Genomic DNA, 23,575 nt, shown 5'->3' with positions numbered 1-23,575 from the left:
CCACCAATGAAGGCAAGAGCGCCGCTGTTATCGACGGGAACTACGAAGCTCGCTTCCTTACACGTTCCTATCGAGGGGCGGATGAGAACATGACTTGTTCGGCTTGAATTTCCTGAAAAATAATTTTGAGGAAATTATTAGCTTCGGCTCACACTCAGCGTTATGATTTACTTGACAGTAGTCAAGTCAAGTATTAGTAAAAAGAACTCATGCCAAATAAAGTGTAGGGAAAAGACTTAAGTTTATAATAAAAAACCCAATGAAGTGAAGTACCTAACTAACTACGTTGAAAATGTGTAACTAAATGAATATGAATTGACTAAACTAACCCAGTGGCGTAGACAGTACTAAATCGCACACCCTCCTCTGAACTAAACAATACTCAGGAGTCAGACCTAGAAGAATTCGACCTTGGAAGTTGGAACTGACTACCTGCTGGCTCCGTAGAGGTTTGCAAACGAAAACTTCGGAAATAATAAAGATTTTGACGACTAATTAAACTAATAACATCAGTCGAGGGTGTTTCCAGCATTTTATTTTGTAACTCCCTTGAGACTTAAAAGCACTATTACGTTTTGCACCCCCTAGATTCCTTTTGGAGGGGGTGGGTTGAACCCTCATAAACCCTCCCCCTAAATACGAACTTCCCATCAGTTTAGAGTAGCATACCACTCCCATTTTGTATATTCATTTCATTAGTGTCATTTGTATATTCTTTTATTTTGTACCCGTGAATGAATAATAAATTCGTTCATTCACTCCAATCCTTTGTAGATACTTTCCCCAAGGGGTTCAAAATGCTTTTTTTTTAAATGCAAAATACTTCCTTCATAACTCAAAATGTAAAATGCAAAATACTTCCTTCGTAACTCAAAATGTAAAATGCAAAATACTTTCTCTATAACTCAAAATGCATAAATTTTGAAAATTGGTTTGTCTAAATGCAAAATGTAAAATGGTTTTTGCAGCTCAAAATAAAAATAAAAATTCATTTTGAAAAAATGCAAAATGCTTTTACAAATGCACAGTTAGTTTGTAATTCTTAATAATTAATTAGTAATTAATTATTATTCTTAATTAATAATAATTATTCAAAACCATCCTTGCAGTCAGTTTGGGAAATAAAGTGGACCTGTAAGAATGTTCGTCTGCTTCTGAGTAAGTGAGTAACTGATTACTTGGGAGTAAATAGCAGAAGAACTTTCTCTACAAGAGTTACGATGATGGTACCAGAGTAAAAACATTTTGAAAATGTTTTTCCACATATCAAACCCTCAAAATGCAAAATGCAAATTAGTTTCCTAGAAACTCAAAATGCAAAATGGTATTATGCATTTTGAACAACCCCGAAAACGTAGTACCAAAAGTAAAAGTACTATTGACTTATGGTAGTACACTTTATCTCTTGACGTTTTCACCTAACATTTGCTAGTACACAGGTTATTTTAAGCCGCCGCTAAAAAACGTGAATGAGGGAACTTGTAGCTGAGTGTAGACGTCACTCTATTCAGTACAATCTACATTCCCCCAACAAGTTCCCCCGTACACGTTTTCAAGAGGGATGGTTTAACTTGTCTATTATTCTCAAGTACAATTGACATTATTGATAATATATCGTAAATATTTACATCAAAGAGTATATAGCCGTATATACTCTTTGATTAAAGTAGAATTAAAAAAATTCCAATAATATCAGATATCACAGGGGCAGGATATTAAAAGTAATAAGCTACTTCTATACTCCTATATTTTCTCCCTGTGTTTTCTCACCCTGTCTGATAAATAAAAAGCTCAGGAACTTGAAAAAATTTGTAATATCAGACGTTTATAATAGAACCTTCGGGGAAGGAAGTATTTAACTACAACTTTTCCGTGAATTATTATTTTCCCTTTCTATCAGAGTGCGCGCGCGATAACGATGCAAGGCCTACTTTAGATCAAGAATATATAAATACTTACGGAGAAGCACTCTGTCGAGACGTTAGCGTTTATCCCAATCCCACTCATCTCAACAAGTCAGCTCTTTCCTCCCAAAATAAATAAAATTTCCCGGTATCTCATTGGTTCCCTAAAACTGACGTCTGCCGACGCGTTTGCAGCCCACGCTTCCCCCCACTCGTGCCAGGGGGGAAATACGACTATGACGCTTGCGTATCGTCAAAACATAGTAATTCTCCCTAAGTATAAAAAAATACATTCTTGTTTAGATAATACCAGAATGTATTTATTTATACTCAGGGAGAATGAATATGTCGAGACCATTGAGTTGGGAATATTAATCTAGAGGTCCAATCAAAACGTCGGATTTCAGTATTTCGCGAAACAAGTTTTTAAAAATAAGAATACTGTCGTCTGCTCCCATCGGCGTCCCAAATGACGAGAAAACGTTATCATTCTACCGTGGCGCCGTCTATCTCTCAATGGTTCGTTCAAATAAGACGCGTTTTCAAGCAAAAAGATTTTTTTTCTTCAAAATAATGGATGGCGCCACGGGTCATATGATAACGTTTGCTCGTCATTTTAGAGCAGACGGCACATTCGTATTTTTCAAAAACTTGTTTCGCGGGGAGCAGATTTGATTGGATCTCTAGATTAATATTCCCAACTCAATGGTCGAGACTATCGACGGACACGTTGAGGCGGTCTTATTTTTTGCGTCCTCGCAGCAGCGTTAATAGCGTCGAAAAACGTAATTTTTAAGAACCAATGAGATTGCAGTATTATTTCATTTTATTAAAGCGGAGGAGCATACCGGGGGCCCCAACGGGTGGAATTGGAGAAACGCTAAAAGTAATCTAGACATATTCATTCTCCCCGAGTATAAATAAATACATTCTTGATAATACTCGTGACGTTCTCTCGTTAACATAGACGCAATATGGAGTTGTCACAAAATTTTGAGATACGTATTCGCTGTTTTCCCTGACCATTTTTAGAGGTTGTCCCTGACTATTTAAGGCCAAATTTGTTTATTTATAATTCAAACTCTTAAGGAAATAAATGATAATCATAGAATTTGTCATAGATCTAGAGTAAAATTACCTTCAAAATGTGCCAAGATAAAATTGAATTCCCTGACGTTTACAAATTCTTAAAATTCCCTGACTTTTCCATAAATTTTTACAAAGTCTTAAAATTCCCTGGCTTTTCCGTGAATTTTTACAAATTCTTAAAATTCCCTGACTTTTCCATGAATTTTTACAAATTCTTAAAATTCCCTGACTTTTCCACGACGATCATTCTTGGTTCACACGTGCGAAATCACTTCACTGAAGTTCACCCCGGTAACCCGGTTCGATTATAGCCAAGGCTTAACGTAATTTCAAATTATGACCAGAATTTTGATAATACTAAAATGTATCCCAAAACAATTATTTGATGATGTTTACTATACATACAGTAATATTATTTGACATTATTTAGAATTTAATTCCCATTATTTCGGAAAATACGAGCCATTTGACTTCCCCGCCTTGTCGTTTTGAAAGCGACTTGGACGAGTTGCTTCCCGAACCAACACGAAGCGATTTCTCACTGGTTTTGAAAACTAGTTATCTAAAACGAAGCGATTTTAGGGGTAAGTGTGAACCTGGCTAAATAGTTTGAACCGTATCAACTACTAGTTGAATTTCGAAATTGTCCTTGCGATTGACACCTGGAAGCAGCTACGTAGAACGAGAGAACTGGATTATTTTTTATATAACGCGAAACGATGAGCCGACGAAAATCCTTCGGGGGATTAGAGAGATGCCATATTTTTCCAGATTTAACGTAATGAAAAAACATTCGCGTGGGGCTAAGGTGGGCGGGTAAAAAGAGTGTTGACGACGCGTGGAGAAAATTACTCGAAAGATTGAAGCAGCCATCCCGGGAGCTGTGATGGGCACCGCTACTCTCATTGTGAGTGCTTTTGTTATTATGAGCGAAATTGAGCGGAAAAATGTTTTTGTAAAAGAGCGCGAAATGAAAAGGATTGCCAATTTCAGCGCTCAAAAAAGGGCGAAAAGAGAGGAGCGCTTATTCTACCACTCAAAAAAGAGCGAAAAGATAGGAGTGTTTATTCTACCGCTCAAAAAAGAGCGAAAAGATAGGAGTGTTTATTCTACCGCTCAAAAAAGAGCGAAAAGAGAGAAGCGCTTATTCTACCGCTCATAAAAGAGCGAAAAGAGAGGAGCGCTTATTCTACCACTCAAAAAAGAGCGAAAAGAGAGAAGCGCTTATTCTACCGCTCTAAAAAGGGCGAAAAGAGAGGAGCGCTTATTCTACCACTCAAAAAAGAGCGAAAAGATAGGAGTGTTTATTCTACCGCTCAAAAAAGAGCGAAAAGATAGGAGTGTTTATTCTACCGCTCAAAAAAGAGCGAAAAGAGAGAAGCGCTTATTCTACCGCTCTAACAAGGGCGAAAAGAGAGGAGCGCAGATTTTACCGTTTAAAAAAGAGCGAAAAGATAGAAGAGCAGATTTTACCGCTTAAAAATGCGTGAGCGTGAGCGGATATTAGGCTAGTGAGTGCGAGCGGTGAGCGGCTCTTGGACGAAAATGCACAATACTGCCCCGGAGCAGACGGACAGGCGGGCCCCCGGGTAATCCGGGAAAACAACGTCATGTACAGAGATTTTATACGCTTTGATGGGAAAAATAAATAAGAAAAATAACCCGGTATTCGTCCTTTAGTAAACCATAAATTCAACGTTTTCGATTTAATTTTTGAGCTATTTTGACGCTATACTTCTACCAAAAGTATATAATTAATGTTACAGGAAGTGTGTCATTTACCTAACTTACGCGTGGTAATGTTTTAATGAGAGCCATTTCTAAAATGACCGCACTTTTTTGCGGACGGAAAAGGGAATATGAACTATACCTATGGTAGATCAACTAATTTCACAGTTCTGAAACCAGGGTTAACGGATGCAAGGGTGATTGGCGCTAGTTACGTTAAAATCAAGTTATAGCGTGTACTAGAAGACGATTTTTAAATGGAGTTCATCCTACCTTTAAACTAGTAGCGAGCGTGTGCAGACTGCAGAAAGCCATGCCGAGGCCTAGGACCAGGGAGTTCCAATACTACGTGCAATGGTTCTTTTTATAAAGTAACGTGGACTTATTGTTTTAATGTGGCTCTTACGTCACAGTCTCTTACTTTTATAAGTCTACGAGCGTGCAAATCGCTCGTGCGAGAAATATATTAATAAGTTGGGCAAGAGCACTTTTTACACACCATCCTTTAGAAGGGATTTGTGTGTACTAAGATCACGTACCGTGTTGTCCGCCGCCGCCGAATCTGACATTACGCTTCAACCATAAGGTTTAGAACTGTCATTGATATGTCAATCGATAGAAAAAATCAGATCCTCAATAGCCCAATATTCATTTTGCCATTAGGGCGACCACAAGTTGGTAATTTGTCCATTTAATAATTTTAGTAAATTTTCGACTTAAAATGTACAGAACTTTTTTAAATTAAGACCGATTAGTTTGGAAATTATATTTTTAGTTAGTATAAATCATTTCTGAACTACTTATTCGGTTGCATTAAGAAATTTTAATTTTAAGTACCAATTGATACAGGCGCCATCTAACTCCAAAAAACGGTTAACAAATGTGGTCGACGTAAGTTGAAAACTGTAAATTACTATAGCGGAAGCGGACAAACACATATACAAACACTCATTATTAGATTAAATATAAGAGCGCGTGTTAATTTTCTTTATTTTAGTGAAAAGCGCCTGCTAATAAAAATACCACTTTTACATACCGTCGCCGTTAAAACAAAACCACGTAACTTGAGATACGTGGTTTTGTCAAAATTGACACATTTAGATTCTACACCCCAATTTACGTATATAACATTAAAAACATTAATAGGTTGCAATTTTATTTATTTTTTTAAATCGCGAAAACATTTAAACGTATCTTTGATATTCACAACTTATTTCGCGCAAAAGCACGTATCTTGCTTATTTTCAGCTCCTATCTCACTTCATGACGCAAAATGACGTATCTCTAAAAATTCCATTTAGCAAAATATTTTTAAATTAAAATCCTCATCAAGAGTCAATATTGAAACGAAATTATGTAACTATAAAATTAACTCACACGTAAAAACCTAACACGCGATTTCACAAGTCGCTGCAAAATTAAAAAATCCATTTTTCTCAAAAAGGCCACCGAAAAGATACGTGGTTTTGTTTTAACGGCGACGATACACTTTTGTCTATATTATATTCTTAAAAGATCTATTATTTCAACCAACTGACACACTTATGGAACGCAATAGACTTCTGCCGTTACTATTGTCGAAGCAAATTCAATCTAATATTTTAAAGTTCAATTAAATCTCAAATTTAAATGGAATAGCCAGTTGGGTGCTGAAATCGAAATGGAGGAAGTTTTAACTTTCATTCGGTTCAGTGGGCCGTTTTATTAGATTCTCTAGTATATGAGGTCTCTTCCGATGGAATTTTAATAATGAAGAGGAATTTTCTCCTTCTTTATCTCTTGGGTGGCAAAACCAAAAAGACGGGCGAGGTGCAGATGGAGGCGGAGTTAAGAAATTTAATATAGACAGGAGACAAAGTACCCATTTTGGAATAAACAAAGCTATTTCATAGCCAGCCGACCAGAGAACGAAAAAGGCGGGGATATTATTTTTAAGCATCGCTCTTTGTATCAAATCCTCTTTCGCTTTCCGTGGCAGCTTTAAAAGACTTCGGGCGAAACAATAAAATGCCATTTTCTAAATTGAAATAAAACGGAAGCGCTCTTTCTAATAAAGAACTCCAATAAAAAAAACCAAAGAATAAAAATTTCTATTTATAGAAAAGTCTCGTGGGTTAAATTAGTCTCTTTCCCAATAACAGAAAATGAATAAAAAGTAAAAAAATATAATATGTTGCTCTTACGTCAAAGACATTTCCACGCGCACTAGAAAAAGCTATATTCCTCTGGCAACTGTTGCGCGCGCCAGAAAAATGTATATTCCTCAGGCGACTGTAGCGCGCGCCAGAAAAATGTATATTCCTCAGGCGACTGTAGCGCGCTCTAGAAAAAGCTATATTCCTCTGGCGACTGCAGCGCGCGTTTTAAAAAGCTATATGCCTCTGGCGACTGCAGCGCGCGTTTTAAAAAGCTATATGCCTCTGGCGACTGCGGCTCGCGCTAGAAAAAGCTATATTCCTCTGGCGACTGCAGTGCGCGTTATAAAAAGCTATAATCCTCGCGACTGTAGCACGCGCTAGAAAAAGCAATATTCCTCTGGAAACTGTAGCGTACTAGAAAAACCTATAATCCTCGCGACTGTAGCGCTCTAGAAAAAGCTATATGCCTCTGGCAATAGGCCTTTCTATAAATTAACGTGGCCTTCTTGTTTACTGTTTTTTTCTCACTTCTACAATGCTAAAATGCTTCCCCAGCTCTTCCACTAAAGAGAGCGAATGGATTCGTCCATAGGTTTGACTGCACGATTTCAAGAACAAGTTGGGTAGTCGTAGCGAATTTATGGAAAGGCCTATTGTAGCGCGCTATAGAAAAACCAATAATCCTCGCGACTGTAGCGCTCTAGAAAAAGCTATATGCCTCTGGCAATAGGCCTTTCTATAAATTAACGTGGCCTTCTTGTTTACTGTTTTTTTCTCACTTCTACAATGCTAAAATGCTTCCCCAGCTCTTCCACTAAAGAGAGCGAATGGATTCGTCCATAGGTTTGACTGCACAATTTCAAGAACAAGTTGGGTAGTCGTAGCGAATTTATGGAAAGGCCTATTGTAGCGCGCTATAGAAAAACCAATAATCCTCGCGACTGTAGCGCTCTAGAAAAAGCTATATGCCTCTGGCAATAGGCCTTTCTATAAATTAACGTGGCCTTCTTGTTTACTGTTTTTTTCTCACTTCTACAATGCTAAAATGCTTCCCCAGCTCTTCCACTAAAGAGAGCGAATGGATTCGTCCATAGGTTTGACTGCACGATTTCAAGAACAAGTTGGGTAGTCGTAGCGAATTTATGGAAAGGCCTATTGTAGCGCGCTATAGAAAAACCAATAATCCTCGCGACTGTAGCGCTCTAGAAAAAGCTATATGCCTCTGGCAATAGGCCTTTCTATAAATTAACGTGGCCTTCTTGTTTACTGTTTTTTTCTCACTTCTACAATGCTAAAATGCTTCCCCAGCTCTTCCACTAAAGAGAGCGAATGGATTCGTCCATAGGTTTGACTGCACGATTTCAAGAACAAGTTGGGTAGTCGTAGCGAATTTATGGAAAGGCCTATTGTAGCGCGCTATAGAAAAACCAATAATCCTCGCGACTGTAGCGCTCTAGAAAAAGCTATATGCCTCTGGCAATAGGCCTTTCTATAAATTAACGTGGCCTTCTTGTTTACTGTTTTTTTCTCACTTCTACAATGCTAAAATGCTTCCCCAGCTCTTCCACTAAAGAGAGCGAATGGATTCGTCCATAGGTTTGACTGCACGATTTCAAGAACAAGTTGGGTAGTCGTAGCGAATTTATGGAAAGGCCTATTGTAGCGCGCTATAGAAAAACCAATAATCCTCGCGACTGTAGCGCTCTAGAAAAAGCTATATGCCTCTGGCAATAGGCCTTTCTATAAATTAGCGTGGCCTTCTTGTTTACTGTTTTTTTCTAACTTCTACAATGCTAAAATGCTTCCCCAGCTCTTCCACTAAAGAGAGCGAATGGATTCGTCCATAGGTTTGACTGCACAATTTCAAGAACAAGTTGGGTAGTCGTAGCGAATTTATGGAAAGGCCTATTGTAGCGCGCTATAGAAAAACCAATAATCCTCGCGACTGTAGCGCTCTAGAAAAAGCTATATGCCTCTGGCAATAGGCCTTTCTATAAATTAACGTGGCCTTCTTGTTTACTGTTTTTTTCTCACTTCTACAATGCTAAAATGCTTCCCCAGCTCTTCCACTAAAGAGAGCGAATGGATTCGTCCATAGGTTTGACTGCACGATTTCAAGAACAAGTTGGGTAGTCGTAGCGAATTTATGGAAAGGCCTATTGTAGCGCGCTATAGAAAAACCAATAATCCTCGCGACTGTAGCGCTCTAGAAAAAGCTATATGCCTCTGGCAATAGGCCTTTCTATAAATTAACGTGGCCTTCTTGTTTACTGTTTTTTTCTAACTTCTACAATGCTAAAATGCTTCCCCAGCTCTTCCACTAAAGAGAGCGAATGGATTCGTCCATAGGTTTGACTGCACAATTTCAAGAACAAGTTGGGTAGTCGTAGCGAATTTATGGAAAGGCCTATTGTAGCGCGCTATAGAAAAACCAATAATCCTCGCGACTGTAGCGCTCTAGAAAAAGCTATATGCCTCTGGCAATAGGCCTTTCTATAAATTAACGTGGCCTTCTTGTTTACTGTTTTTTTCTCACTTCTACAATGCTAAAATGCTTCCCCAGCTCTTCCACTAAAGAGAGCGAATGGATTCGTCCATAGGTTTGACTGCACGATTTCAAGAACAAGTTGGGTAGTCGTAGCGAATTTATGGAAAGGCCTATTGTAGCGCGCTATAGAAAAACCAATAATCCTCGCGACTGTAGCGCTCTAGAAAAAGCTATATGCCTCTGGCAATAGGCCTTTCTATAAATTAACGTGGCCTTCTTGTTTACTGTTTTTTTCTAACTTCTACAATGCTAAAATGCTTCCCCAGCTCTTCCACTAAAGAGAGCGAATGGATTCGTCCATAGGTTTGACTGCACAATTTCAAGAACAAGTTGGGTAGTCGTAGCGAATTTATGGAAAGGCCTATTGTAGCGCGCTATAGAAAAACCAATAATCCTCGCGACTGTAGCGCTCTAGAAAAAGCTATATGCCTCTGGCAATAGGCCTTTCTATAAATTAACGTGGCCTTCTTGTTTACTGTTTTTTTCTAACTTCTACAATGCTAAAATGCTTCCCCAGCTCTTCCACTAAAGAGAGCGAATGGATTCGTCCATAGGTTTGACTGCACAATTTCAAGAACAAGTTGGGTAGTCGTAGCGAATTTATGGAAAGGCCTATTGTAGCGCGCTATAGAAAAACCAATAATCCTCGCGACTGTAGCGCGCTAGAAAAAGCTATATGCCTCTGGCAACTGTAGCGTGCTAGAAAATCCTACATTCCTATGGCAACTGTAGCGCGCTAAAAAAATATATTACTCTGGCGACTATAGCGCGCACTCGTAGACTTGTAAAAGTAAGAGACTGTGACGTAAGAGCAACATTTAAACAAGAAGGCCACGTGTATTTACAAAAAGAACTATTCGCGTCTGCTGTTGGTAGTCCTAATATCATCTTCCCATCTTTGGTATTTCATTTCAAATAACGAGGTTACGAATGACCATAGCAACGGCGCGTTATTGGATTCACAATACAGTTTCGAAATTTGAATCTCCCAACCCACCCAAGGGGCGGTAAGGAAAAATGCATCCAAAAGCAATTAAATAAAGTAAAAATAATTTTTAGAGTGCTTACTGGTAAAATATCGTCGATGTTTTTCTAATTTCCGGCAGAGTGTCCTGATTATAAATCACTTCCGTTTATATATTCCAGATTGAGCTCATCCTGAGTGAACGAAATTTGCTACCAGTCAAAGCGATTATATCCCGAGAGGCAACGGCCCGAAAACCAATGTAAAGCCAATTTTGGTGGAAATTAGAGAAAATGAGATTTGGTGGAGCACCGTCGGGATGGGCCGTTCTCCAGAGATCCCCTGCCATCAAATATAAAGAAGGGGGAGATGACTTCAATTTACGTCACCATGGTTACAACGCTAATGGCTCTGCCTCTTTGATGGAGGCATTTGCCAATTAATTTTGATGTCACCGCGGGTTAACACTTAGGAAAGAACAAGCTCCGTCCATTTGGCCATCTCCCACCGCAACCCCCACCAACCTAATTCCAGCATTTCTCACCACCCACACCCGTCATTGCCCCAGACCTCCATTCACCCCTTTACTCCACTATTGCTTACGCTCTATTATTTAAATAATATATGCCCAAGAATGTATTTATTAAAGGGGAATTGTCACTACCCTAAAATTGGTTAAATTAAATGGATAGAGGACGTCCGAAAATGGTTATACAAAAAATTTCATGTTCATATTTCCAGTATTTGATTTATTATTAGCAACCAAATTTCGAGAACCTCAGAACCGCTTTGTTGAACCTACCTACAGCGCCATCTCGTGAACGAAATATTTTCCCCGGTTTTATCGTTTTTCGGTCTGCTACGACATTCTCCTTCGCTTTTAAACCGAGTTATATTCGTAGATTGTAGCAAGGACAGTAGATACAGGGACGAGAAAGCAGGGAAAAAATTTCGATTTTAAACGTCTTCATATTCACGGGGAGTTAGATGTAAACAAACCGCGGCCATTGTTAAGACGTGGTTCACCATGGACCGTATTATTGTAGTTAGTTTTTACCATTTTGATGTTAAATTAAAAATAAAACTACGAGCGTAAATAATAAAATGCCCATTTCTTTGGAATTAAGCCTCGTTAAGAACCGCTAAAATTAGGTGACCGCCATTTTTTTTTGTTTACAACTAACTCTCCTTGCGTTTAGGTCGTTTTAGGTGATATATTCCAACAGAGGCCGCCAATACACTTTCTCGTCCCTGTATCTACTGTCCTTGATTGTAGTTTATCGTGTTTTTAAAATGCCTTACACGCCGCCCTTTCTCAAATTTTTGCCGCTTCATTCTTTTGGCGCTGCACGTAGGTTCAACCGCGATTTCTGAAATTTTTGGAGCCGTTTTATGTAAGTTGCGGAAAAAGTAGCGTAACTTTTTAAATACTTTTCCAATAACTATATAATATCAGGGACATAATCATTAATATATTTTCTATCATTCTGTAAAAAATCCTCGTAAATTTTGGTTTTGGTGGCATTCCCCTTTCAGGGAGAATTACTATTTTGAGACGAGTCATCGGCACTATAGAGTAATGGCAGTGCTACGTCACACGACGTCACCCATGCTTTTTCCTATTCATAAAAAATTCGCGCCCACAATGGCGGCCATGGCCAAAGCTACGGAGTGCTACTACTCTATGGTCGAATCCCCTCTCGTGCTAGGGGACGGGGGGGGGGGACTCACGTCACCAGCGAGCGCTTCAATCGCGTTGGGACACGTAAGTTTTAAAGAACCAATGAGGTACGGGACTGATTTGATTTTATAAGGGGGGGGGGGGGGCGTGGCTTACTCTTCGAGCGTGAGGGGGATTAGGCGACACGCTTAAAATTGCCCAAAACTATCTCTACGCCCCCTTTGGATCGCCATTGAAACCTAGATAGGTAGAGGCTAAATCAGACGTTATTAGTTAGAACATAGCGCCGATTTGATTTGGGTCGGCGGCGGCGTTTCGCCTAAATCACCCGGCGGCGGCGCGGTGCAGCGCACCGATTTTTCAAAAATCCTCGACGGCGTTGATTTTTTTCAGCGTCGGCGGCGCAAACGTTTATCCCCCGTTTAGAAATTTTAAAAAAAATTCCAAAATGTATTTGAAAAAAAAAATTAAGTTACAAAGAAAATCTCAAAAACAATTCGGCGGCGGCGTTGAATCGGCGGCGCTAGGCTCTACTATTAGTTTTTCTTCATCGTTATTCGTAAATTTGACTTTATAAATAATGATACTTGCATTTTAATATAATTTTTGTATCTTTTGCTTATACTATGATAAGTTTATTTCAGAAAAAAAATCTTGGGAATTTTTAAAGGGTTCGTACAAAATTTCCAGAATTAAATTCCCTGACCAATTTTGTAGAATAAATGAATTTTTTGAGGTAAAATCTTGAAAAATATTTATTATGTACATCTTTCAAAAATTTATTTGTCCGATTTATTTTTGGGATCATTTTAAAATTCCCTTACTTTTCCAGGTCGTGTACGAACCCTGTTTTTAATTTATCTGTAGCAGACGGTAAATCATTGGCGCTACTTATGGGCGCTACCTCGGAGAAAGTTGATAAACTAGCGCCGCACAGTGGGACGAAACGGTGAAAAAAGTGGGCATTTGAGGAAAATTTTAAATCGATGAAAATTTTTTTCTTGGGTATTTTATGATGACTTTATATCGATAGCATACTGTAATACCTGAGATTTCGGTTTGCAAGTCATATTTTATTCTGTGGAGGCCATAAAACCTGTTAAAGTAACTAAACTCGTTAAAAAAAAACTTGTATGTTTTGTCATCCTAACTAATTCTTTTATACAAAAACCATTAATTAAAACCAATTAATTCTAGGTTATCTATGTATATATTTAGTCTCTGTTATTTGCTCTGTCTATGGACATCTAAAATCTTAGTTGCTCTTAAAAAGTGTAAAGATACGAATAATTCTTAGATTTAAAAAAAAAATATATTAAATAATATTATACAAGTAGTCATATTTCTCGATTCTAGTAGTATTATAGTGTATAAATATCAATAACCCATATCCATCCGGGTCCCTCTGTAGCACAAATAAAATTATAAAGATAAAGCACTAAATCACAATGTCTCCCAGAAACATTATGAAAAACGTCCAAATACGATTTTCCTTTATCGCGTATCCTACTTCACCCAACTATAGAAGAATTTGAACTCGATAGAGACTACAAGCGACATTTCTAGCGGCCAGCTAAATATGTAGAAAGATTCAGCGCGTGATTTAGGGTGATTATAGCTTTTTGCTTTTGATTTAAAATTGAGCGCCATTTTAATAGTCAATTTGCATTTTTGATCTTTATTTTATCGACTTTCTGTTGTGCAAATCCGATTGAATCAAAGCTACGTAGACCTAAAATAGGACGTGGAACACTTTTCTAATTGAAACCATCTTCGCAACTCTTACGGTTTTCGAGATAATTTTTGGATGACCTTGAAGACATGGTTCAAGGTCATCGAAATTTTCATAGTAGGTATTCCCCCACTCACTGTATGCGACCTGAAAATTTCAATTTTCTACCTAAAACAGGTTTGGAGATATTCGCGGCGCCTCCTTTTTTCTCGTTTCGTCCCACTGTGCGCCGTACCGCCATCTATAGACTGGTTTCGTTCGCGAAAGGTCATTCTCCCTAAGTACAAATAAATACATTTTTTATATGCTTAAGCTTAGGATGATAACTGAAATTAATGACTTATAAACATTTAAAAATTTTAATTTTAAAATTTAAATAGTAAACAATAGGGTATGGATTTCCCCATACCTTATTATTCTTGCGTAAGCGAGTTTTCAGACTTTTTGTGCTCCAATAAAAGTTGAATCTCTTCTAATGGCGTACGAACGCGTATTTCTTTTTCCGTCAATAAATCCGAAATTTCATCCAAACTTTCCGGGAAATATTGGGCAGAATCCAAATACAGACTCTACAAACAAAAACGTGAAGAAATTTAATAAATATTAAATAAGAATAGGCGGGCTTCCATGTTTATGATAAAACGATTGGCGCTAGTTAAGTTAAAAACAGGTCATATAGTTTGTTAGTAGACGAATTTTTTCGTTTAGTTCATTCTCCCTTTAAATTTTTTTTCCATTTTTATCAAGGATTACTTAAGACCTTTTCACACGAGCCAACTTTTCAAATCAAAATGCTGAGTCAGCAAAAATGGATCGGTGATCCATTTTTTTCTCGCGTACTTTTTTGGTGGATCAACTCATCGAACTTTTATTCACACGAACCAACTAGTTTACTCAACTCAAAGTTGACTCATCTAGTTGGATCAAAAAGTTGGCTCGTGTGAATAGACCTTTCGTTTCATATTTCTGCAAAATTTATCATAAGCTAGGGTAACTGGCGCTAGGATAACTTAATTTCATATTTCTGCACAATTTATCATAAGCTAGGATAATTTAATTTCATATTTCTGCCCCCACTTATCATAAGCTAGGTAGTTGGTGCAAGGATAACTTAATTTTATGTTTCTTCCACCATTTATCATAAGCTAGGGTAGTTGGCACTAGGATAACTTAATTTTATATTTGTTCCACCATTTATCATAAGCTAGGGTAACTTGCGGTAGAATAACTTAATTTCATATTTGTGCCACCATTTATCATAAGCTAGGGTAACTGGAGCTAGGATACCTTCATTTCATATTTCTGCACAATTTATCATAAGCTAGGAAAATTTAATCTAGGAGCAACAAACACACAAGGAGTACGCAACCCGTCAAAAGTTGTGAATTTTCTTGTGTACATTTTTCATTGGTTAGACGCTTTAGCGCCTGCTGCCGTCAGAAGGGGAAAATTCCGAAATTGTCCTCCCCCCGCCCGTAAAACGTTCAGCGTAAAGGTTGGTCCAATGAAATTTGTATACAACACTGCGTTAGCGTGTTTAAAGGCTAGCTGTGTTTCTCCTAGATTTAATTTCATATTTCTGCCACCATTTATCATAAGCTAGGGTAACTGGCGCTAAGATAACTTAATTTCATATTTCTGCACAATTTATCATAAGCTACCTAGGTAACTTAATTTCCTATTTCTGCACAATTTATCATAAGCTAGAGTAACTTAATTTCATATTTCTTCCACCATTTATCATAAGCTAGGGTAACTGGCGCTAGGATAACTTAATTTCATATTTCTTCCACCATTTATCATAAGCTAGGTTAACTGGCGCTAGTTACGTCAAAAAAGTTTCGTAAGGCGTGTTAAAAGACTATTTTTTCCAATTAGAATAATAATCAGTGATAACAATTTTATTAGAGTTATAAAAAATATACGATTGTTTAATTACCTTATGTCCTGGACACTTTTGCAAGCTACGATAAAATATCGCTTTGGCTTTATCCGGACATCCTTGATCCATCTATTTACAAGAGACGGTGACGCAGGTGGTGGCGAAAAATAATACTATTCAGTTTTGGCGTAAGTAACATAGAAGCAGAAGTATGATACATAACCATAAATATGACACTTCAGTAATTCACAGTGAAGCTAAGAAATAACGAGATAGCGCCACCCTGTAGCGACTCCGTGAATTATACTTTTGGGAATGTACTTTTAGCATTGATGCTAATATTAAAACTAATTATTACTTTTGAAAACTATACATTATTGATTGGGAACATGAAATTGATTTTTAAAAACACTTCCTCGTCTTTATAGAGGTAACGCTTTTCGATTTACACGCACAAATAAAATAATACTTTGTTTCCATTTATCTTTCGTGAAAAAAAGACGTAATATTGAGAAAATACATACATGCCTAAACGTGTCATACTTATAGTATTACGATACTTATGGTTTTGGCGTATATGTGCAACAGATGTTTAGTTTCGTTACAAGGTGATAATAATGCTAACCTCATATTTGATGTACATTCTCCAGATCAAAGGGCAATTGGAAACAGACTGCACTGTTAGAGATCTCTCAAACAAATTACGGATTTTCCAAGATACTCCCACTTGAGGAATTTCAATATTTCCCTCTTTGCCTAATAAAAAAATATATATTTTAAAAGATAAATGAATGAAAATAACATTGAAATATAATACGAATTTTTTTGAAACATTTGCTTCCCACCATTGCTTCCATATATCGGGGGGGGGGGGGGTATTTAGAGATGTATGTTAGCACTATATACATGATTATCTGGAAGTAGTATTATTTATTGGTAAACTATTTTTAATGAACACAATATTAAGTACCGAAAAACATATCCGGCAAAGTAATACTGCTTTAGTGGTTACTATAATTATGTATTTTGCGAAAAACGTTGGTCCCTTTGCTATATTGGGTTAGGCGCCTAATCCAAATAAACGCTGTCCAGACTTTCAATCCTCGTGCCTTAAACTAATGAGTAAGGAAAATAACAAGCCTTGGTGATGCGAGGCTTCGCTACCTACATCTAAGTGTAGCCTCTTATTTTTGAAAGGGGACAGGTCGCCCCGCCGGTGACTCGCCTACTTTTGCGAGATACCGCGGTTGATGTGATCTTCCCTTCCCTGAATTACCTAAAACTAACACACATTTATTTAGACAAGGGAAACTATTTCATGTCCACCCCCCTTGGATTTCACTTTTAACTATACTGAAATTTCACCCCCATTTATTTCAGGCTACGCCACTGGCACTAACTCAACTTGCAAGTCCACCCTCATTTTTTGAGCAGATGTTAAATAAATAAACAATATCTTACAGACTTTCCCAAAACTATTATTCACCTAGCCAAAAGAGGTCTTTAAAATAAAAAAAGGTTTCATTCCATGATTAGTCTAATATTGTTTGCAAATTTAAATAAAAAGGCTTTATCTGAAAGTAAAATTAAACATCTAGACTAGTTTAATTTGATTAACAATGTAACACTATTAATGTTTTGTAGTATGTTTACTGATATTAGACATTTTATATCGATAAAAAGTTAAAAACATTAAAAATCCTTGAAAAGTAATTTCAGTTTCAATTTTTTATTTTTCCGCTATTTGGAAATTTTTCCGGAAAATTAACAACACTATGTTAAACGATTTTAAAGGGCATAAATATGAAAATACAGATACTTTACCATTATGACTAAATTTGAGCAATCTTCGCCATTCGCTGATAATAGCATAAATCCATACTATGGCTGAATTTTTGTATTTGGAATTCAATAAAGTTGCAAAAAACCTTATAAAACATTGTAAAATTGAAGTACTTGAAATGACATTTAATTCAAAAATAAAAAAGAATTATTAATACCTTCTGAGTTGCCTGGATAGATAAGAGGCCTCCTCAATATTCATCAATAAAGTTAATTGAGCAATATCTTCCGGGTTACTTTTAAGTGCAGTTTCTAAGGCTGGTCGGAGTATAGATAACGAAGCATTGGCAAGTCTTAATAACTTCACTTTGCATTTGTTCAAATAGTGGACATCAAAATGGCTTAATTCACATCCAGCTTTCGTTCTTGCGGTAGAAATTAAACTTTCAACAAATTCTAATGGCCCTTTTATGCCGTATGTTAAATATTGGAAAAATAAAAAGCAACAAATGCTAAGCGCATAGTCGGAAACTTTTGTTCCAAAAGAATCAGACTCTATTTGCCCTGTATAGTTAGCGTCTTTTTCGTTTATCAAATTTGTATAACCATTTTTTGCACGAAGTAAAAGCACAGTTGATATTTCATCACAGTTTTCGCTCTTGTAACAATCACCCGCTCCTAAAACTGTCAAATACCCCTTCAATTTGAAATTATGATCGCTTGTCACGGCACTATTACTAAGTTGACTCAGACCAGTGGACGTTTCTATAGCATTTAAAGCGAACTGAAAAAGCTCACGATTCCAACCAGAAACTCCACAATGACTAGAAAATACAGTATCATAAACTAAAAATGTTTCTTTCACTTTCCCTGAGAGATGTTCAAATTGAGCGTACTGATTCCATAAAACTAAACAGTTGCGGTTGTTTTCATCTTTCAGGATATTTTTGGCAGTTTTCTTCAAATTTTTTATCCGCGCATTGAACTCCTTTTTAGTTTTGTAATTTGAAAGGGCTTCTTTAACGCAATACGACATAAATATCTTGTCTAGTTTATTTTGAATGACTGAATTAAATTTGGGTTTAACTTTTTCTAATAATCTGTTTAAAAATGACGTGAGTGAATCGAAATTGGTTTCATTCGGTAGAGAAACTGTTTGACAAAAGATGTCTTCAATGATTTTTGTTTCGGTATTAATAATTCTAGATTCTTCTTGATCAATGTCAGTGGAAACACCTAAAAAGCGCAAAAAATTGAGTACTAAGGACAGTTTGGCATTTTCAGAAATCAGTTGAAACAGAACGGGAGCAACATCATCGAGAACAACCATCCGATCAGGATCTTCACAATCTTCATCCGTCCCTTCTTGTGGTCTCCAAGGTAACCAATGATACTTGATACGCAAATTTTCAAAGTTTATCCATAATTCATTTAGTAGCAAATTTTTTTCCATAATTTTATCTTCCATTTCATTCAGATCTGGAAGAATATTTGTAATAATTAATTTTTATTTTAGATAACAATAAACTGTCTAATATAACCTACCAGTGAAACCAACAGAATCACAAAGGGAAAAGAATTTTTGGGCAAAAATGTTGTCCCAGCCCTGGGCTCCTTCTTCTCCAATTCTAGCCATTCCACTGTCCCAAAATGGTTCGAAAGAAGTAACTTTTTCATTGAAAGTTGTCTGCGGAGGTAATTTAGGTTCAAATAGGTTGAATTCAATCACTGCTTGGAAAGTAGCGATTGATCGTTCAGTCAATCCACTTTCGCGAAGAAACACGCAATAATTTGAAAACAGTTCTGCAAAGAATTTGGATTGTAAATAAAACACTATTTTTTTTAATTTTAAAGTTCTGTTCCATGGTTCAATTTGAATAAGTAAAAAGATTTATGAAAAAAAAGAACGGTTACTTCATTGAAATAAAATATTTAATCTAATTTAAAATATTCAGAAGCTTTCAGACTATAATCCTTCGTCAGCCGCTCCAATATTTTAAATTAGATTAAATATTTTATTTCCATGAAGTAACAATTCTTGTTTTCATAAATCTTTTTAGTTAAACGCTATTTTATAAAATATTTGGTTTTAGTTACCTAAAAGTTTATCTTCTAGATCCGGAACTCGAGTGAAAGTGTTGAAAGTTCCTTGCAAAATATTATTCAAAGTGGAAATAGCTTTAACATAAGCTTTGACTATTGAGGACACTGTGAAAGAAGTTAAACTAGACTTCAAAAATTCAATATATCGATTCCAGACATCGGGATTTCCAGCGTGAACAAAAGTTAGATTCTTCCATTCCGATAGAACCTGCGATCTCGGCATGATTTGGGAACACAAGTCTAAACGAAGAGTGGCCAAACGCAGAAGACGAGTATTGGAAGCCAATGCTTTTTCCAAAATGGCAATTTTCTTCTCAAGTAAGGCTTTATTTATATTTGTTGAGTTTGAAATTTGATCTGATTCGTAGGGATTTGAAACAGCTAATTCATCTTGAAACAAGACAAATTCCAACCATAAATTTTCATCATTAGGGTTTTCCCTCAAGGCTTCGTTGAAAGTTTGGGTTCTTTTATAGAGGGACGATTCGTGTTTCAATTCCTGCAGATTTTGATTATCCTCATCTCCTAATTTACCAACACCAGCTAGATAGGAAGCTGTTCCCGCATCGTATATTCCAAGAGGGTTGACATCACTAATGTAATTATTCGGTATCTTCCCTGTAGTTTCCGAAAATGATATAGATAAAGGAATATAGCTAACAGTTTCATTAGCTCTAAGATCTTTCGCTGAACTAATTGGAACTGGTATTTTTGAGATGTACTTCGATACATTTTTGGAGCTGAAATATCTAAAACGAACAAAAAAAATTATCTTTTATTAATTTTTTAAAACTATTTAGTGATAATTTTTTGTCTTTGGATTTGTATACCTAAGTTCTTTTTCCTTTTTAAGTAATTGTTTGCTTTTTTTGTCAAATTGTAGAAGAACATTTTCAACTTGAGAGGGCACACCAAGAGGAACTGCAATATTCTGGTAATACTTCGCAATGTGAACTTTATAAAATGTATCAAATTCAAAGTTTTCTCTATCTGGTTTTGGATCAACCCTATAAGCTCTTTCCGCAGCCAGTCCAGTTTCTTCGATAAAAACCATTTTTGATAGCTGGCCATATAAAGAATCATCTTTCCTTTAATAAAAATATTAAATGTTAGTAATTATTAATTGATAAAAATAATAACTGTCATTACTCTGGTTCTTTATCTTTTTCTTTAACTTCTGGTTCTTTTTTCTTTTTAGATTTTTTTTTGCGCTTTTTAGCTTTTTGAGAGAGTCTCTCGTTAGTTTCTCTAGTAACTCGGAAAGTATCTTCATCAATTTCAATTTCTGTTGGTTGCTCATTATTAAATGATAAAAAATCAGCTGCTTTCGTGGAAAAACTTGCATTTGAAAGCCAATCAAATGCCTGTGATTCTGAATCTGTTTACAAAAAAATATGTAAGTGAACAATAAAACAATATTTAAGGTGCCCAAAAGTAAATTTACTTCCAAGACTACTTTCGACATCTTTTTTTTGCAGATTATAAGCTGGAAAGAGGGATGTGCTCGGCTGTGGCTGTATGAAGTTTACTTCACTAAGATCAGTTTCCATATCGATAGAATCATCAAATTTTGGACTATCATCCTCATGTTTCCTGATGCTGGTAATCTCTTCTTCATCAGATGACATTATTTCTGATATTTCATGCCAATTTTAAATTATTTAAATATTTAAGAATTTACTATAGAGATAGAAGAATACTTAAGTACCCCGGTGAAAAGTGTTATACCAAAAAAATTGAATATTTATTTAGATTCTTTAGAATGAAATGTCATCAGCAGATGGCATTGTTCAATACGACAAGGCTATGGACCCCCATTTCGCCAATGTAGGAAGCCATGAGATGGGCAGATTACGTGGCGCCATCGACGCGCGGTGAAATGAAATACATAATGCCTTTTGGAAAATAAACTGCCATTTGATGGAAAAAAGATTTAAGATTTAAGATTTATTTACTGACAACCCTTTTGGAACAGGGCGGCTCACTCACAAACGAGGAGCACAGTCGAAAAAAATACAAAATACATACACAAAACCAGCATCGAATAAAAAAAAAGAAGGATAGATGGCGTTGCAAATTCTGCCCATCTCCGCTTTCATACATGCGCGGGGGGGGGGATGAATTTCCCCGGTCAAAAATCGGGGTGCCTTAACGCGGTAATCTTCCCTCTATTTCTTTTCTATCTCTATGGTAACCGGCTAACGACAAATTACATCTTTCTTATAACTTGTCTTTTAAATGGTTTAAAACTTCCAAATTATAATTATTTTTACTGTGAAATTTTTGAAAGTTAATTGCTATCTTTAATTAATTGCAAACATGTCTGTAATTTTGGAAACTACATTAGGAGATATTACAGTTGATTTGTTTGTAAACGAAAGACCTAGGACATGCATGAACTTCTTGAAACTATGCAAGGTTAAGTATTACAATTATTGCTTGTTCCATAAAGTGGAAAGAGGATTCACTGCACAAACCGGGGACCCAGAAGGTACAGGAAGAGGTGGAGAATCAATATTTAGCCACCTTTACGGAGATCAAGCCAAGTATTTTGAAGCTGAAACGAAACCACGATTAAAACACGTGAACACTGGTACTTTATCAATGATTAACAATGGGCAAAATATGCATGGTTCTCAGTTTTTCATCACACTGGCTGAAGATCTTGACTATCTTGATGGGGAGCACACAGTGTTTGGTCAAGTGGAAGAAGGCTTGGAAACATTACAAAAAATTAATGACTCAATCTGTGATGAAAATCACAGACCATACCAAGACATTAGAATTTCACATACCGTAATATTAGAAGATCCATATGATGATCCACCTGGCTTAAAAATTCTTGATAACTCACCTGAATTAACTGAAGAACAAATAAGATCTAGTGGACGAATAGGAGCTGATGAAGAAATAGATGATACTAAGGGAAAGTCAATGGAAGAAATTGAGGAAGAAATTCAAGATAAAGAAGCAAAAGCGCGAGCAACAATATTAGAAATGGTTGGGGATATTCCCGATGCTGAAGTCAAACCTCCAGAAAATGTACTATTTGTATGCAAATTAAATCCTGTAACAACCTCGGATGACTTAGAAGTAATATTTTCAAGATTTGGTACCATTGTCAGTTGCGAAGTGATTAAAGACCGTAAAACGGGAGAGTCCTTACAATACGCTTTTATAGAATTTGAGAAGGAAGAAGACTGTGAAAATGCGTATTTCAAAATGGACAATGTACTGATTGATGATCGTAGAATTCATGTGGACTTTAGCCAGTCTGTAGCTAAATTAAATTATCAGGAAATGAAGGAGAGGGCTAATAAACTCCTTAATTTTAAAGTTAAAGACAAAGCGCAACCCAATATTAGGCAACAAGGAAAACAATACGACTTAGTTTACGAAGATGAACCACCATTACCCTCTTCTTACAAAAGTTTGAAAAAACAAATCAAAGATCAGGGCAAAAGTTTGGGCAAAGATAAGCATCATTCTAAAAAGTTGCGAAAACACTCCAGTTCTAGGAGCAATAGTCCAGGTATGAAAAAAAGGAATAAGAGTACCAGTCCAGCTAGAAGAAGGAATAGGAGTAACAGTACAGATAGAAGACAAAAGGATCGACGACATGAACCCAGAAGAGACCGAGAAAGACCAAGATCTGACAAATACCGCAAGAGAGAACGTGGTGTACCATACCACAGAAAAGAAAGCATCAGGTCCAGGAGATCAAGGAGTTCAGATAGTGATCAAGAACGAAGCAATAAAAGAAAGAGAGATAGTCGAAGACACGCAGACCATCATTATAGAAATAAATAAATTGTGCCTAAATTTTGTAAATGTTAAATAACATTAAAATTGTCTTTTTACAACTATATTTCTTAAAGATATTATTTGAACTTTTCATTTCATTTATTCAACTTTTTTCTTTGAAAAAAATTCTTTCAAAAAATCAATAAGCTCTTTTTCCAAGTAAAAGATACCAATAAGTACAGTTAATAAACAAAATCCTCCAATTGATATATGAAAAAAT

The 23,575-nt window shown here is 36.4% G+C and overlaps 2 protein-coding genes and 1 non-coding gene across 4 annotated transcripts; 2 read left to right on the top strand and 1 right to left on the bottom strand.

Annotated features, from left to right (window-relative positions):
• Window positions 1-37: 37 nt before the first annotated feature.
• On the bottom strand, window positions 38-21,207 carry LOC149935009 (nuclear exosome regulator NRDE2). Of its 2 annotated transcripts, XR_016472290.1 has the most exons (12): window positions 20,996-21,207; window positions 20,701-20,929; window positions 20,382-20,639; window positions 19,546-20,300; window positions 18,994-19,251; window positions 17,667-18,927; window positions 17,491-17,594; window positions 16,292-16,422; window positions 15,724-15,795; window positions 14,194-14,353; window positions 10,476-10,713; window positions 38-112 (listed from the first exon to the last, which is right to left on the bottom strand). XR_016472290.1 is itself a non-coding variant. In XM_090154079.1 (10 exons), the coding sequence occupies exons 1-10, from the start codon at window positions 21,177-21,179 to the stop codon at window positions 14,198-14,200; spliced, it is 3,408 nt and encodes a 1,135-aa protein (XP_090010205.1). In that variant the 5' UTR covers window positions 21,180-21,207; the 3' UTR covers window positions 14,143-14,197. The 2 variants fall into 2 exon arrangements, 1 of the variants encoding a protein (XP_090010205.1); XM_090154079.1 differs by lacking the exons at window positions 38-112; window positions 10,476-10,713 and having other exon boundaries at window positions 14,143-14,353.
• On the top strand, window positions 16,772-16,930 carry LOC149935010 (U12 minor spliceosomal RNA). Its single transcript, XR_016472403.1, has one exon. It is a non-coding gene; the product is annotated as a U12 minor spliceosomal RNA (small nuclear RNA).
• A 524-nt stretch (window positions 21,208-21,731) lies between the features above and the next one.
• On the top strand, window positions 21,732-23,428 carry LOC149935008 (peptidyl-prolyl cis-trans isomerase-like 4). The gene has a single exon (XM_090153270.1). The coding sequence runs from the start codon at window positions 21,871-21,873 to the stop codon at window positions 23,359-23,361; it is 1,491 nt and encodes a 496-aa protein (XP_090009396.1). The 5' UTR covers window positions 21,732-21,870; the 3' UTR covers window positions 23,362-23,428.
• Window positions 23,429-23,575: the final 147 nt, after the last annotated feature.

Source organism: Leiobunum rupestre, chromosome 7, assembly GCF_980474605.1.
Source record: "Leiobunum rupestre chromosome 7, qqLeiRupe1.1.hap1, whole genome shotgun sequence".
Taxonomy (NCBI): domain Eukaryota; kingdom Metazoa; phylum Arthropoda; class Arachnida; order Opiliones; family Sclerosomatidae; genus Leiobunum; species Leiobunum rupestre.
This window is presented reverse-complemented; position numbering and strand designations above follow the sequence as displayed.